General features: G+C 40.9%; 1 protein-coding gene across 5 annotated transcripts in view; it reads left to right on the top strand.

Moving 5' to 3' along the window:
* Positions 1 to 16,992, top strand: part of Apoo (apolipoprotein O) — a 48,401-nt gene that overhangs the window by 10,669 nt on the left and 20,740 nt on the right. For all 5 annotated transcript variants that reach the window (XM_075957571.1, XM_075957574.1, XM_075957570.1 and 2 more), the window contains 5 exons: positions 1,912 to 2,019; positions 4,915 to 5,034; positions 8,984 to 9,038; positions 11,889 to 11,984; positions 15,891 to 15,982. In XM_075957571.1, coding sequence (XP_075813686.1) covers positions 1,912 to 2,019; positions 4,915 to 5,034; positions 8,984 to 9,038; positions 11,889 to 11,984; positions 15,891 to 15,982 — 471 coding nt within the window. The remainder of the gene's footprint in view (positions 1 to 1,911; positions 2,020 to 4,914; positions 5,035 to 8,983; positions 9,039 to 11,888; positions 11,985 to 15,890; positions 15,983 to 16,992) is intronic.

Raw genomic sequence — 16,992 nt, 5'->3', positions numbered from 1 at the left:
CTTTAAACCAGGGACCATATCTGCTTTCCTGTGTCTGACTTCCAGAGGGTGTGTAAGAAACATCGTGAATTCAAGTTCTAGTTGGCTCTTCTAATTGTTATCACATGTAATACTGCTTACCGGGCTGGGGAGTTTTGTAATCATAAGTCCTTGCCAAGCTTCAGAAGGGAGAGATAAAGAAACAACAATGTTCTAACCTATAAAATGGGCCAAGGCAGTTTCTTTATTAGCCAATGACCTTCCTCCGTCATTTTGGCATCTGTCTCCGGCATATTGCCTCTAAAGTGAATGGCTTCCAAAAAGCCAGAACAAACAGCAGGGATAAATCCTGGTCTCGCTGCCAGTGGCCCCACAGTCTGCCCCAGCCATACAACTATCACCCACATTCAGAGGGCCTAGTTTAGTCCTATGATGGTTCTCTTGCTGTCAGGCTGAAGTTGGTGAGCTCCCATTAGCTCAGGTTAGCTGTTTCAGTGGGTGTCCCCATTATGGTCTTGACCTCTTTGCTCATATTCTCACTTCTTCCTCTCTTCAACTGGACTTTGGGAGCTCAGCTCAAACACTGAGAACAAGGAAAGAGTTTTCTTGATTGAGGGAGCCCTTATGGGGCTAGCAAGAAACCTAGCACTAGAAAAATTCCCAGGAATCCACAAGGATGACCCCAGCTAAGACCCTAAGGAATAGTGGAGAGGGTGCCTGAACTGACCTTGCCCTGTAGTCAGATTGGTGACTATTTTCAAATGTCATCATAGAACCTGCATCCAGCAACTGATGGGAGCAGATGCATCGAATCCAGTGGTGTTTTTGAATCCATAGAGGCCTAGGCAACTATTTAGGTTGCTGCTAAAAACAATTCAGGAAAGAAATGAGAGCTCTAGAAAGGACTGTACAGGAGGGAGTAAAGAAAAGCAAGTAGAAGTGATATCATATTTATCATTTAATAGGCACAGTTGCCAGAGCTTAGTGACCAGAAGGATTGATGGTGGTACTGACGATGACCTTGGGATTTAATTTTAATTTATTTTTGTTTTTCTAGTTTTTTAAGAGAGGGTTTTACTATGTCGCCCTGACTGTGTTGGAACTCATTCTGTAGACCAGGCTGGCCTTGAACTCATATCTGCCTCTACCTCCTGAGTGCTGGGATTAAAAGTGTGGGCTACCACCAGCTGCTTATTTTTAATTTTAAATGGGGAAAAGGCATGTATTTAATATATATATGTATATATATATGATGCTTTGAAATATGTATTATAGTGTGTCTAAATGGAAGTAACTAACTTGTTCATTATTTCATATTTTCCCTTTATTTAAATGTAATCTAAAAATACTGAACTGATAGAAGCAGATAGGAGAATGGTAGCAACCAGTGTCTTGGATTTGGATTGAGGAAGGTTATCAGTCAAATAATACAAAATTTTAGGAAGATACAGTTGGAAAGATCTATTGCATAGCATAGTGATTGTAGTTAATATTGATCTATTATATTTTGGGAGTGAATTTCAAATGAGCTCAGTTTTTCTGGTGAGGTTGTCACTATTCCTGAGACACGCTGTAGAGAAAGAAAGACAGGTGTGTGTGATAAAATGATGAGTTAGAGGTTTTTCAGAGATGTAATGTATCGAATATAGATTGGTATCAATTTGCCTAGCTTTCGCCTGGTGTCTTTTTTAATTTTTTAGTTGAAGGCTTTAGAACTTTTATCTTTGGGAAATTAAGATAAAATCTTGAAACTTGACCTCTTAGAGTATATGCTTAAGTTTTGACATCTTCTGAATTTCAGAAATGCATTTACTTTTCAGAAAGGACAGTAAGCTTTTCTGAGTGGGAATGTCTGAGGTTATTGGCCTGCTTACCTTGTAGTACTTTGTATGTAGTATGGACAAACGATTTAAGATTGCTTTTGTATTTCAGGTAATTCAGAGATGTGTGGGGCCAGCCAGCCTGAGTCTGCTCACCTTCAGAGTCTATGCAGCACCAAAAAAAGACTCACCTCACAAAAATTACATGAAGGTTGATGAGGTAATGTGCTGATACTGTCTGGTACATAATTAACATCAGATTTAGTTAGGAGAATTTTTGTAAATTATGTATCAAGGTGATAAAAGGTTTGTAGTTTGTTCTACTCTTTGAGGTACTGGATATTAACATATACCCTTAGCATACTTAGACAATATTTGAAAGGAAGACATACATTTTCTGAGAGTTTGTTTTCTCTGTGGAAAACTTCTGAACTCTGATTTTTCCACAGATGATAGTTGAATGTTGTTAGGAATAGCTCATAGATAGATTTAGTTTTTAGTGGAGAGCTTACTCTATCCCAGATTGTAAGCAAAGCTCACTTTTCCGTTTTCTTAGTAAGTACTTATTGTTTTATTGACTTTTTTTCGTACAATATATTCTACTCACTGTTTTCCCTCCCCCAACTCCTCCCAGAACCTTTCCTCCTTACCACCCATCCAACTCTACACTTCTCTTTCTTGAGAAGACAGGTAGGCAAACAAAAAAATCCAAGCAAACTATAGTTAAAAACAGCAAAGAAAAACCATTCTCTCTCCATTAAAAACAAAATCAGAAACCATAATATACAAGCAAAAGTAAAAAACTGAAAAATGACCAAATGAAACAATATGGGACAAAAGTCTATAAAAATATCATTGAATTTATTTTGTGTTGGTCATCCACTGCAAGGCATGGGACCTGCCCTTAAGTGTGTTTAATCCTCAGCGAGACTCCATTGGAGAGAACTAATTTTTTCTTTGCAAGAGGTAGTCAGTTGGAGATAGCTTCTTGGTTAGGGATGGGGGCCTGTGTCTACTTCCTTCTCTCAGCTTGAACCTGTGCAGGCCCTATGTGTAATGGATTATTAAAAATGCTGCAGGTTCCCAAGCGGCAGCGGCAGGCAGCGGGCCATGTGGTGGCAGGCAGGGGGCAGCCGGGTCCTAGATGAGATCCCAGGCAGGGACTGCGTGCGCACAATACCACGCGGCTGATCTCCGAAGGTGGCTGGTCCCTGGCAGCGGATGAGAGACAGATGGATAGGCACGCCATTGGATATTTATTTAGTGGTTATGGAAAGGAGGGGAGAGAGGGAGAAGAGCAGAGAGAGGGGGAGAGAGAGAGAGAAAGAGAAGAGAGAAGGGAGAGACGGAAGCTGCCTCTCTGAGAGAGATCTCAGGCTGGAAGCTGAAGATGAGCCTGTCTCAGCTGATGGGGGAGGGAGTGGGCGTGGCTTGTGTCTTAAAGAGACAGAACAATCATTACACTATGCATGCTGAGTTCATGTGTGCTTCAGCCATACAGTGTCTGGAAGACACTGTTTCTTGGAATCCTCCATCCCCTCTGGCTCTTACAGCTCTCCTCTTCTGTATGCTTCCCAGAGCTCTGAGAGGAGGGGTTTGGAGAAGACATCCTATTTGGACTCAGGGTTCCAAAATCTTTCACTCTCTGCACATTGTCCAGGTGGGGCTCTGGACGACTCACTTTTCAGAGGGGCCTGCCTGAGTCTGGACGGCTTATCAAGCTAAGGATACTTTTCACATTTTTCTTTCAAAGGATTTAAATGCCTGGGTTCTTCCTGGTTCCTAGCAAGATTAGAGATGCTTAAATAAATATTTGTATATAATAGATCAATGAACTAAGTAAGACATCTTCTCTCCGTTATTTATATTCTTTTTTTTTGTCTGTACCTCACAGAAATTATTTGGATTTTTTTTATTTTATTCAATTTCTGTTACCTTGTAATAAAATGTTGTACAGAAGTCAGTAGTGGCCCGGCAAGGTTTCCTGAATGGTGTTTATGTGAAGCTTGTTAGCGGCCCTTTTCCTTTCCTCTCCTCTCAGGCTTTAGAACTAGTAGTGCCTACTGAGAAGACTCTTCTAGGTAGGCAATGGATTTGCTCACCTGCTTTGATCAGTAGCATTCTGATATTTGATCCAGGTAGCCAGATTTTCTTCAATTCCTCTCAGCTTTTTTCTTAACAAAACAAAACAAAACTCAACGGCTGGTAATATGACTGAGTTATAATAAAAACATTTGCTGCCAAGCTGGAAGACTTAGTTCGATCCCTGAGACCCACACGGTAGGAGAAACCTGACTCAGAAAGTTGTCTTCAAGAGGCAGGCGGATCTCTGTGAGTTCGAGACCAGCCTGGTCTACAGAGCTAGTTCCAGGACAGGCTCCAAAGCCACAGAGAAACCCTGTCTCGAAAACAAACAAACAAACAAACAAAAACAAAAAAAACCCAGAAAGTTGTCTTCAGACTGCCACAACGCGCCCTGACTTCCAGAAAGCTGTTTCAGGGTTCTACACATGCACCATGGCCTGTGCCCTCCCCGAAATAAGCCTCCGTTCACTCTTTAGAGCAGTAGGATGTATTCCACTTTAAGTTTGAGGTAAAATACCAGTTACCACTCTAAAGTGGATTGAGGGGACTGGAGGTGCTTGCCTTGCGTGCCTGAGGCCCTAGGTTCAATAATTAACCCACACTACCAAAACAAAACAATAGATAGAGTAGATAGGGAGAAGACAGGGCCCTTTGTAGTCCTGCCTTCTTGTCCTTATCCTTACCGAGGGAACAAGGTACAAAGATCATCTGAAGTAAAGTTAGAGGTTGCGTACAACCCTGAATGTAACCGTAATTTATGTTATTAGTGATGCTAACCTATAAAATTGATTATGTTGGGGGGCTGGAGAGATGGCTCAGAGGTTAAGAGCACTGGCTGCTCTTCCAGAGGTCCTGAGTTCAATTCCCAGCAACCACATGGTGGCTCACAACCATCTGTACTGAGATCTGGCGCCCTCCTCTGGTGTGCGGGCATACATCAAGGCAGAATGTTATATACATAATAAATAAAAAAAATTGATCATGTTGCATGATCTCATAGCATATACTTTTTTGTTTTTAATATGTGTAGCTTTCACTCTACTCAGTTCCTGAGGGTCAATCTAAATATGTGGAGGAGCCAAGGACTCAACTTGAAGAAAACTTCTCGCAACTCCGACATCATTGTGAGCCATATACAAGTTGGTGTCAGGTACAGCTGCTTAACAGTTAATAGTGAAAAGTCTATATTGGGTGTATGTTTTAATTTTTAGTTTCATTATTTACTAATTAATTTCTATTTATTTATTTATTTGAGGTTCTTAGGATCTCACTCTGTAGGGTTGGCCTGGAATTTACTGCATTGTCCTCAGACTGGCTGGTGATCTTCCTGCCTCACTGACCAGCATAAGTGCTAGAATTACAGATATAAGCTATCATGCCCAGCCCTGAGTGCATGTTTTTAGAAAAAGGTATAATAGTGAGTCCTAAGTTAAGAGTGTCTAACTTCTAAGTGTTCTTCAGTTCTAACCAGAGAGCAGATACAATGAAACCCAGCATCCTGGTGGCAGCAGGAGGAATTTCTCTCTCACCAGAAGGGTTGTGGCACCTTGACTGCAGAGCAGAGGGCAAACAATTACCTTGTTGGTTTGTAGTATAAAGTAAAAACATGGGACATTAATTGAAAGAAATGAAAATAACGTTAAAATGTATATCGAAATTGTAATGATGGCCTGGTGAGATGACTCAGTTACTGAGTGAGGACCTGAGTTCAGGCCCCAGTTCAGGTAGGTGTGATGGCATATACTTGCAATCTCAGTGATAGATAGGGTAACAGTTTGGTAGATTCCTGGAGCTCACTGACCAGCCAGCCTAGCCTAATCAGCAAGACCCAGATCCCAGTGAGAGGTTCCATCTTAATAAGACAAGGTAGATGGCTCCGGAGGAGAGAAAGCCACGGCTGACTTTGTGTGGCTTTCTCACAATATGTGCACACACATGTGTGAATGGATACCTGTATCCAAACTTGCACTCACATACAGGTATCACAAACCTGTGTACACACCACATACCTGTACACGCTTATCATGTACATACATCCAGAAAATTGGGATTTTTATCTCCCTCTAGAAACTCTACAAATCCCTATAGGCTGTGCATCCCTAATCCAAGATTATTTTGGATTTGAATTTTTACACTAAGGATGCTCAATCTATAAGTCCAAAAAACTTAAGAAGCCAAAAACTCTTGAAACCTAACAGACATTTGTTCCCATATATTTCAGATAAGACCTACTCATACCGGCATGAGTACCCAAGTGATGGTGGTGCACACCTTTAATCCCAGCACTCTGGAGGCGGAAGCAGGCGGATCTCTGTGAGGTCTGAGGCTTGTGTGGTCTATATAATTCTAGGACAGCCAGGGCGACACAGAGAGATCCTGTCTTAAAAACAAACAAGCAAGGAAAAACCAACCAAGCAAACAGAAAATGCTAGGCATGACTATAGAGTGTTTGAGTGCTGTAATAGAAGGGAGATATCATAATAAGGTAGAGTTATATGTTTGCGTACTGAACGGTTCACTCCAGTGAACAGACTACTCTAAGTACAGATTGGCTCTGTCCTTGCTCATGTTTTAGGTTCCAGGCATTTGTTGTTCCAGGAAGTGAATATAATCTGATTTTAAAACACTGAAACCAAAGTTTATAATCTATAGACAGCTTTTGTAGGCTTTGATACATATTTGCTCTACGTGATCTTGGTTTTGAGAAAAGGAAGGAAAAACGAATAAACTAATGCATATGAGTACAAGATGATCCAGATTTATTTTAATTGAGATCTGAAAATTCAATTTTCATCTAGAACTTTCTGTAAAAAATTAAATTTCATTAATTATGCTGTTGGAGGACAAAAAGCCCAGGAGCCCCATCACCGATGCTGCACACACACCTTACCGCTGAGCTAGTCCCCAGCCTAGTTCTGTAATGAAAGCAATTTGTCAGCTGGCTGTGGTGACACATGCCTGTGACCCCAACACTAAAGATGCTGAAGCAGGATGGTTGCTGCAAGGTTGAAGCCTGCCTGGGCTCTGTAAGGAGACCCTGTCTTAGGAAAAAAGGGCTTTGTTTGTTTGCCTTTCAACCTGAGGGTTTTTTTTTTAATACTTTTTTTCTGTGATACTCAGTGCAACAAAATATCTGTCGACATCATATGCTAGTTATCAACATGCTTATTTTAGTACTGATAAACGGGAAAAATTCCTTGTAATTAGGATGGCTTTATTAGGTACATTGATTTCTTCATGAAGAGAAATATTTCTAATTCCTGGCCTTTTAAAAAAATTTTAGATCAGAAAATTTCTTGTTCTTTCTTGAAAATGGCAAAATGATTAGTCCAGCAAAAGAAATAGACTGCTCTTCTAGACTTTGATGTGTAGTTTTTCTGTTTTAAAAAGATTCATTTATTATTTGTGTGTGTATGTGTGCATATTATGTGCACCTGTGGGAGTGTCTGCACACATGGAGGCCAAAAGAGAGCATCAGATTGCTCAGAGCTAGAGTTACAGGTGTTTTTTTTGGGGATAGCTGACTTGTTATGTGGGTGCTGGGATCTGAACTCCAGACTTCATGCCTGTACCACAAGTGTTCTTAACAACTGAGCCATATCTCTAGCCCTCTGTTTTTTCTTCTTATAGATGGAAAAAGGTATAGTCAACACTTTAAAAATAGTTGATTTTTTTTATTGTTTTTATTGAGTTATATATTTTTCTTTGCTTCCCTCCCTTCCTCTCCCCATCTCTTCTACCCTCTTCCATGGTCTTCATGCTCCCAATTTACTTAGGAGATCTTGTCTAAAAAATAGTTGATTTCTAATGAAGTGATGTTAGTTCTTTACATCCTCCTCCACACTCAACATTTGGGACTGCACTTACAGATAGCTGTGAGCCACCGTGCAGGTCCTGGCAATCAAACCCATTGCTCCAGCCTATGTTTAATCCATTTTATTATTTACACTTTTATTTTGTTTGGGGGTGGGGACTTATATATTTGTTTGCTGGCCAGAGCTAGTAAAGAAACTCAGTTCCTTACTCATGCTAGGTAAGCACTTTGCCACTGAGGTACGTCTCTAGCTCCTCAAAACCATTGTATTGTTAGGAGAATGATGATAAGTTTGTTTACTTTAGGATTGGGATGTCTTTTTAAAATTGAGTTATCAACTCATTGGTCTCAGTAAAGCTGCTCATTCCTGCTTCAAAGAAGCATTTTCCAAATGTAGGCTCTAAAAGTATTGCAAATCATAAAATAGACTTAATTTGAAAGATGGTGTTAATAACCTAATGGGGAAATGATCACCTCTGATTACCAAGAATATCAATTTTGTCTTATTTTAGGATTTTTAAAAAGATTTATTTATTATGTATACAATGTTCTGCCTGCATGTGTCCTTGCAGGCCAGAAGTTGGCACCAAATCTTATTAGAGATGGTTGTAAGCCACCATCTGGTTGCTGGGAACTGAACTCAGGACCTCTGGTAGAACAATCAGTGCTCTTAACTGCTGAGCCATCTCTCCAGCCCCCTATTTTAGGATTTTTTTTGTCATTTTTAAATGTGTGTGTCTGTGTCTACATGTGTGGCTATGTGCACCTGCCTTCAGGTGCCTGTGAGGAACAGAGGCATTGCATCCTCCTGGACTTGAATTACGTAGTTGTCAGCCACTTGACATGGCTGTTGGGAATTGAACTCTTGTCCTCTGCAAAACAAGTGTGTTCTCTTAACCATTGAGCTATCTCTCTAGCCACTCAATTTTCTGTCTTATTTCCTTCAATCTCAGGAGTGAGAAGAGAAGGTTGTCAAACCATTTTATTTCAAGTCTTTGCTTCCCATGACAGTAGTAAAGCATGCTGATGACCAGGCTACTAGTGAAAGGGAAATTACAGAAGAGAAAATAAAGCAATAAAACTGAAAGGGTATCCCTTAGTTTAAAAACGTAATAGCTGGAGGTATATAGGTAGTGTATATGCTTAGCCTGCTGGAGGCCCCAGATTTATTCCTTGTACTGAACAGTGTTAATAATGGTAATTTATTCAGTAAAGACAAGTATATTTATTCTGCTGCTTTCCAATTGACAAACCCTATTCATTCTATTTCTTTTTATCTTCTTAGGAAATATACTCCCACACTAAACCCAAGGTGGAACGCTTCGTCCAGTGGGGAATAGGTATGCTAAGTTTTAATTAGGCATAATCAGTTACTTCATCCTGTTGAAGTACTGAACTGGGTTTTCGTGAATAGGTGCTCGAGACCATAGAGTCATTGAAATTGTATGGAGAATTTAGAGCTATGTAGATGTTTTCTGAAGACAATCTATGTTTGAATCTGGTTTCATAGTAGTAGTTCATGAATCTCTAAACTATTATTAGGATTGTTGGGTTAGCAAGTACTTGTGCCCTGAATTAAAAAAAATGTTCAGGGCTTGGGATGTAGTTCAGTAGCAGAATGTTTTCTTAGCATCTGTGAGGTCCAGTGCTAAAAAAAAAAATTGCAATGCAATATAACGTGCTTACTCCTCACAAGATTTTCTGAATCATGGTAATTCATTAGTTGTCATTAATAAATGTTGCATAGGCCAGGCGTGGTGGTGCATGCCTTTAATCCCAGTACTCAGGAGGCAGAGGCAGGTGGAACTCTGCAATTTCAAGGGAGCCTATTCTATATAGTGAGCTCTAGAGCAGCCAGAACTATATATAGAGATCCTGCCCCCCTCCCCCCCCAAAAAAAACCAAAAAGCAAAAAACAAAGGCAAAAAACTTTCAAAAGAGGGTGTACAAATCTAGATGCAGGAAGGAATTGAGCTTCTATTCTCTTTGGGGCATCTCAGCATATTAGGGTCTTGCTTTCCCAGGGGTTTGCTCTCATGGTGGAATAAGACCGAGGAATTACTCTTACTGATAACCTGTCATTTCCCACTGATCAATGGCAGCTGGCATTATTTGAGATAATTGTTTTTTACCTCCTGAACACAGAGTTACTACAAAGACTCTTAGGAAGAAGCATTCCATTATGCCAAGACAGTGAGTCCATTTTCCAGCAGTCACAGCTAAGGCACGTAGCCAGAAGAAGCTAGGCTTTGGCTTCAGGTGCAGACTTAAAACATGCCTAAGCAATCCACCACAAAGGAACATATGTTCCGTATGGGGAGAATATACTCACATGCATGCTGAAATACAAGGTGCCCGAGGATGAGATAGCAAGGGTGGTACGGAGAAAAACATCTGATGGTACTTCAGAGGAGGCAGGGTCTGTGCCAGTGAGCTTAGGATGAGCTTTCCAGAGGAGACAGTGCCTGAGCAGGCTCTAATTCGCTGTGAGACTGGCTCCATAGAGAGGAGAGGAGAGGAGACATCATGCAAATCCAAGTCTGAAGACGTACTTAGGCATGGCAAATAAGGTCTTGTGTTGTCTTATTTATTACATGAGTAGGCCTACTGCTGTGTTTATTATTATTCAGTTATTAAATTCTGTCACCACCAAGAGTGGCTATTTATTTTCAGCATCAGCTTTATTCTGATTTGCTTTTTATTGCTGTGACAAAACACCATGACCAAAGCAAGCTGGGGAGGAAAGGGTTTATTCCAGCGTAGAGTTTATAGTATAGCCCATTATGGAGGAAGTCAGGACAGGAACTGAAGCAGAGACCATGGAGGAATGCTACTTACTGGCTTGTTCCCCATGGCTTGCCCAGCCTGCTTTTCTTTTCTTTTTCTTTTTCACACTAATGGAATTTTTTCTTTTGTTGAAAATAGATTTTTTTTTCACATAATATATCCTGATTATAGTTTCCCCTCTTCTCCCAGTTCCTCCCCACATCCCTTCCCATCTGTATCCACTCCCTTTCTGTCTAATTAGAAAACAAAAAGGCTTCTGAGAGATATTAAAATATAATATAATAAGATAAAATGAAAACTAACACACTGGAATTTGACAAAACAAGCAGAAGGAAAAGTGCCCAAAAGAAGGCACAAGAATCAGAGACTCACTTGTTTGCACACTTAGGAATCCCATAAAAACACTAAACAGGAAGCCATAATATATGCACAAAGCACCTGGTGCAGACCCGTGCAGGCCCTGTGCATGCTGCTTCCGTCTCTGTGGGTCCATGTGAGCTTTGCTCATGCTGACTTAGAGAACCTTGTTTCCTTGATGTCCTCCATCCTCTCTGGCTTTTATACTCACTATGCCTCCCTCCTCTTCTGTGGGGTTCTCTGAGCCTTAAGAGGAGGGATTTGATAGAGACTTCCCGTTTAGGACTGTGTTCCAAGGTTTCTCATTCAGTTTGCTTTCTTATAGCACCCAGGGCCACTTTCCCATGGGTTGCTCCACCCCCAATGAGATGGGCCCTCCCACATGATCAGCCATCAATCAAGAAAATGCCCTATAGACTTGCCTATAAGCCATTCTGATTTAGTCATTTCTCAGTTGAGGTTCCTCTTGCCAGATGACCCTTGCTTGTATCAAGTTGACAAGAACCTAGCCAGTACAAAATTTCCTTAATTATCCAAATATATTGTTCTTGAGTTCAAATAACGAGTTCAGATGCCAAAGGATGCTTGCTTTTCTGAGTTGAATGTGTTTGGTTCCCAAAAGAATGTGCTGCAAAGAAGCATATTGGCACAGTTGGCCCTGATGGTGTGTATTCATAATCCCATCACTCAGAAGGTGAAGCAGGATTGTCAGTTCCAGGCCTGTTTGGGATACAAAGCAAGTTTAAATTTGGTGTGTGCCACATAGCAAGACTGTCTTTAAAATGTATTGTCTGGGCTTGCTAAAACATACCTCTAATTCCAACACTTCGGAGGTGAGGTTGGATGATCATGCATCATGAGTTCAAGGCCACTCCATACTAAATGAAACCAGACTTAAATAAAAAAACAGATGTTGGTTAGCAGAAAGTAAAGGGTGTGTGGTTGGGAAACATTGGGTACTATATATTCTAGTTATATATGAGACTTTTGATTTTGGTTTTAATGAGTCATTTATGGAGTTATTTCCTAATCTGATTCTATTGTAGACAACTATGAATATCTCCAAAACGCACCTCCTGGATTTTTCCCAAGACTTGGTGTTATCGGTTTTGCTGGTTTTGTTGGACTCCTTCTTGCTAGAGGTAGGTGCAGTTTGTGTAGATTTATTCCCCCCTCAGTTTATATGGGATATATGTTAGGTTCTTTATCTATATTAATAGTTTTCTGATTAGTTGGTTCCTGAATGTGGACTTCTTAACATATAATTCATTTTCTTGTTCATTTCATTTGATTTTAAACATATGTAGAAATTGTATACTCTTGGTAAGAAAAATAAATTAGGTATACTTAATAAACACATCTGCCAGTTCAAATACCTGTTGCTCTTTGGTACAGAAAGAGTAAACAAAGTGTTTCACGCCTGACAGACTGTAAATGTTTCAGCTGTTGCGGCCAGGCTGTTAATCACATCACAGCAAGTAGACAGTGATTTGGGAGTTTATTAACAGGTATCACACCTTCAGTTAGTGATGATATAAAAACTTTAAAAATGCTTAAAATGAAAGAACCTAGTAAGTATCCCCGAATATTACTGTAGGGGCTGGGACATCTAGCTCTGGCAGAATGCTTGCCTGGCTTGCTTGAGGCCCTCGGATCTATCCCAAGCACAGGAAATACCACTGTGTTCTACTGCTCTATCACAAAATGGTAATAAAAGGCTTCTCTATGAAGAGATTATTTTTTATGATCTATGTGAAATTTTACTAGTTGTAAAATAAATGTTTATGGCATAAAATGCAGATATTAGGAAAATTTCAGTTAGAAGCCTGGTGTGATAGTTCACACCTGTAATTCTAGCATTCAGGAGGCTGAGGCAAGATTGCCTTATGACCAATCTGGGCTACATAGTGAGTTCCAGGCCAGCCTGGCCTACAGAGTGAGATTCTCTCTCAAACAAATACAACAAACAAAAATTCAAAATAGAAATATCCCAGGAAAGAGCTCTAATCTGACCACCATAAAAGAGAGAGAGGCCTAGTTTTCCAGCGGTTGCTCTAATTTGAGACCACTTCCCTCTATGCATCAGGTGTATCTTAGAGTCAGGACGGTGAGCACCGCACTGGTGCCCCCTTGGTTCACCCGAGGAGAAAAGTCCTGCGCATTTTCCTGACTCATCCTCTTCCAGTTTGTGTCCATTTCGTTGTTAGGTTTCTCCAAACCTCGTATCCTGCTGATTGTTGTATGTAGTGCACTTTCCCCCTAGTTCTATATTGGCCTGTAACCTGGCCTGAGACTAACACACGGTTGTCATGGACTTTTCACGCTCAGTGTGGAGCCCTGTTTTCTGGGTTTCTATGTCACCTTCTCCTTGGTGTATTCAGCCATGTTGTTGAAGTATGTGCCTAAGTTGCTTTAAAATAATTACATGTGAAAGGCAAACTTTTAACACCTTATATGTCTGTTCCTCATGCTGACAGTTTGGATAGCTTGGAGTTCTTTTCCATTCAAACTAGCATCTGGCATGGCAGATGGCAGAGTGGATAGCCAGTCTGGATACTTGTTGCTTCTCCTTTTTTTTTTTAAATCTTGGAAAATTTGAGGCTTTCCAGTGCTCTGAATTTCTGTGGCATGGTGACTCCACACAGATACTTTCAGCCTTTGGTGGTGTGCCTTCTTTAGTTCGAGTGATCCGTATCTGCTTTTTCTTTGAGGATTCGCTTTCTTTTTCCTCCCTGAATGCTTTTAATTAATAGTTCTTTCTAAATGCCCATAATGTGTCTTAAGTTTTCTTGTTTTTTTTTCAGTTTTTATTTTCCTTTGGTCATTTCCATGAGGTCTTGTTCTCTGGATGTTTGTTTTTATGTTGAACTTTGTTTTCTGGTAGTGTAGTAGCTTCTTCTGTTGATTTCATGACACCTAACAGGTTTAGCTTTCTTTGTAAAGTTTTGTTTCCTGTTGGGTCATTTTTGTTTTCTTCTTGCTTGTCTTGGTCTTTCTCTTTTATGTTGCAGGCTCTCCTCCAATGTCTGCTGATCCCTGGTTGTCCAGTCATGTTTCTGAATGAGGCAATTGAAATGCTAGTAAGAATTCTGTGTATAGATTTGGCTTGCTGGTAGGCAGGTTCTATGTTAGGGTAAGCTGGATGGGAGTTGGCTTTGTGTGGAGAAGGTCTTTATACTTAAGACTAACATCGGTATGTGTGTGTGTGTGCAGTATTGGTTCTCAGCATAAAAGTCATGATTTTTTTTTTAGTGAGACTTTGCCTGTTTTTAAAATTGCCTGTCATGACACCCAGGAGCAAGTTTGCACTGGGATGACATGGAGGGAAAGGCCAGGACTTGTATTTGTCTTCCTGTCTTCCTGGTTGCACACTCTATTGCCCATAGTCATTCCCATCTGTATCTGTGGAAGATACGCTCTCTCCTTTGCCACGGATCCCTTCTTCAAGACAGTACCAGCTGGTCTTTTATTTCCATTCATACTTTTTTAAATTGGTGTGTGTGTGTGTGTGTGTGTGTGTGTGTGTGTGTGGTCAGCCTGGGACCTCATGCATGCCAGACAAGTTCTCTGCCAACTGTGCTATATTTGTAGAAGTTAATACCTTTTTGTGCTTTGTGGTCCTGGAAATGAAACCAAGGGCTTTCCTTAGGCTAAGCATGTAATCTACCACTGTTCTCCATCCCCATCCTGGATGATTTAGCTGCCAGTGCCCCCTCTACACATTTTTTCTTCTTTACAGGACTGTGTTTTATTTTCTTACTGCTGCTTTAGTGAAATCTCAGGAAGGAGAAGAAAGGAATAATTGTCTTTTGTGTTTAAAAAGGAAGATGATCAGTTTGTTTTAAAAAAATCAAACCCTAGAAGCAAAAGTTCTGTTTATTTTTCTTCCGGTTTCCTTAGAAATGATGTTCTCAAGTTGGGTGTGCAGGTAGTCTTAACACTGTAATGTAATCTCCACACCTGTGATCCTACCATATAGAAGGCAGAGGCAGAAATATCACAAGTTTAAGACTAGTCTGGGCTACATAGTGACACTGTCTCAAAAAGCAAAATGAATCCAGAAAAGCAAGGCAGCACAAACAAACAAAACCTGGAAAAAAGGCAGAGCAGTACATACCTGTAGGCCAACTTAGACTACATTGCCTTAATAGTTATTTTTTTGATTATTTTTGAGACAGGGTTTCTCTATGTAGCTCTGGTTGTCCTGGAACTCACTCTGTAGATCAGGCTGGCCTCAAACTCAGAGATCCACCTACCCCTGCCTTCCAAATGCTGGGATTAAAGGTGTGTATCTGCCACCACCACCTGACACCTTAATAATTAATAAATGATGACTCTAAAAATACTTGTTGAGTGAAGGAAGTCAGTCACAAACAATCACACTTTATATGACTCTGTGTATATGAAATTGCCAGAGGAGGCAAATCATAGAGATTGAGAATAGGTTTCTCTCCTGCCCTGCGGTGGTGGCTCATGCCTTTAATCCCAGCACTTGAGAGGCAGAGACAGGTGAGTCTCTGTGAGTTCAAGGCCAGCCTGGTTTATAAAAGCTGGTTCCAGGACAGGTTCCAAGGTACAGAGAAACCCTGCCACAAACAAACAAACAAACAAAAAAGAAAATAGGTTTCTCTCAGCCTTAGGTGGTTGTTGGTAGGGATGGGGGATGTTGCTGGCTGGCTGGCTTCTGCCAGTTCCCTCCCTCCCTCCCTCCCTCCCTCCCTCCCTCCCTCCCTCCCTCCCTCCTTCCCTCCCTCCCTCCTTCCCTCCTTCCCTCCCTCCCCCTCTCTCCTCCTTTTCTTCGTACCTTTCATTGTTTCTTGGTGCTGGGGATTTCAGGGCCTTGTGCATGCTAAGCATGTGTTTTACCATCAAAGGTGGAGGTTTCTTTTGAGAATATCAGAGTGGATTGTGATGATGGTTACATAGCTTTGTGAATATTATTAAGTAACATTTCAACTTATGGTCAGAGATATCTTGTTTGGCATTAAAAGTATAATGTAGATTGTGTTTCAAATCAACTGATAGTGTACCACTTTTTAATCGATCAGGTTCAAAACTAAAGAAGCTGGTGTACCCTCCTTTTTTCATGGGATTAGGTGCCTCTGTCTATTACCCACAACAAGCCATCACCTTTGCCCAGGTAAGTGAGACCCAGGAAGCAAGATGTTCTTCATTCCTGCTTCTGTGCGCCTGGGAGCTCCACTGGCTTAGTTTATTTTGCAGTTCTTATTGCACCAAACCGAGAATTATTTCTTCGCCAACTTAAAATTTGTTTCTCCTCACTATTTTCCTCCGTATCAGCCTTCCTTCCAGTAATGTCAATCTTCAAAGAATGTATCCTAATTTGAATAGTAATCCAAGAAAATTTAAGATACCATTTGTATACTTATGCAGAAGTCTAAAGACTCAGTGTCTCAGTCTGATACTTACAGGCCACTTTCAGCCTGCCCTTCCTGGCATTGTCGGCACCGGCTGCGCTCTGGCCTCCATGCTCTTCCCTGGTATTGCTGCCCTACTCACTTTCCCTATGGCAACATGAGGTGCCCTATTTGGGCCTTTCAATTATTTGACTGTCTTTTTTCTTACCCTTCAGACCTCAGTTTGATGATATCTTATCAAGTAGATAATAGTTGACTGAAAACTTGGGTTCTCGAAGCATGGCCTTAGGATGAGAAACATCAGCATCTCCTGGGGACTTGTCAGAGATGCAGATTCTCAGGTCTCATCCCAGACTAATTGAACCCAGCAGTATAAGGGTGTGCATTAGTTATTTCCGTTTTTAGCAGGGCTTCCAGGCGATTCACATGCCAAGATATTTGAGAAGCACTGATTTACACAGACAAGCTTTAGGTGCTGGTTTGGAATTAGTGGTACTGTAAACACATAATTCATGGAAGACAGGCTTTAGGTTTTGAGGTCCCTAACAGCTTAGGGACATAGGGACCCACTGGCCAGAACTTCCATATCTCATGGAAATGCTGTCCTAGGAAGAGACAGTGGGTATAGTCCTCAGAATCAGGCCAGCTTGACACTAGGCCCTTGGATTCCTAATGACAGACGTTCCAGTTCCCAGACAGGTCTGCAGTTGTAGTTGGGAATCTAGAAATTGATGGGTTTCGTTCTGGAAGTAGAAAGTTAATGTTCCTGTCC

This window comes from Microtus pennsylvanicus, chromosome X, assembly GCF_037038515.1.
Source record: "Microtus pennsylvanicus isolate mMicPen1 chromosome X, mMicPen1.hap1, whole genome shotgun sequence".
In the NCBI taxonomy this organism is placed as follows: Eukaryota; Metazoa; Chordata; class Mammalia; order Rodentia; family Cricetidae; genus Microtus; species Microtus pennsylvanicus.
This window is presented reverse-complemented; position numbering and strand designations above follow the sequence as displayed.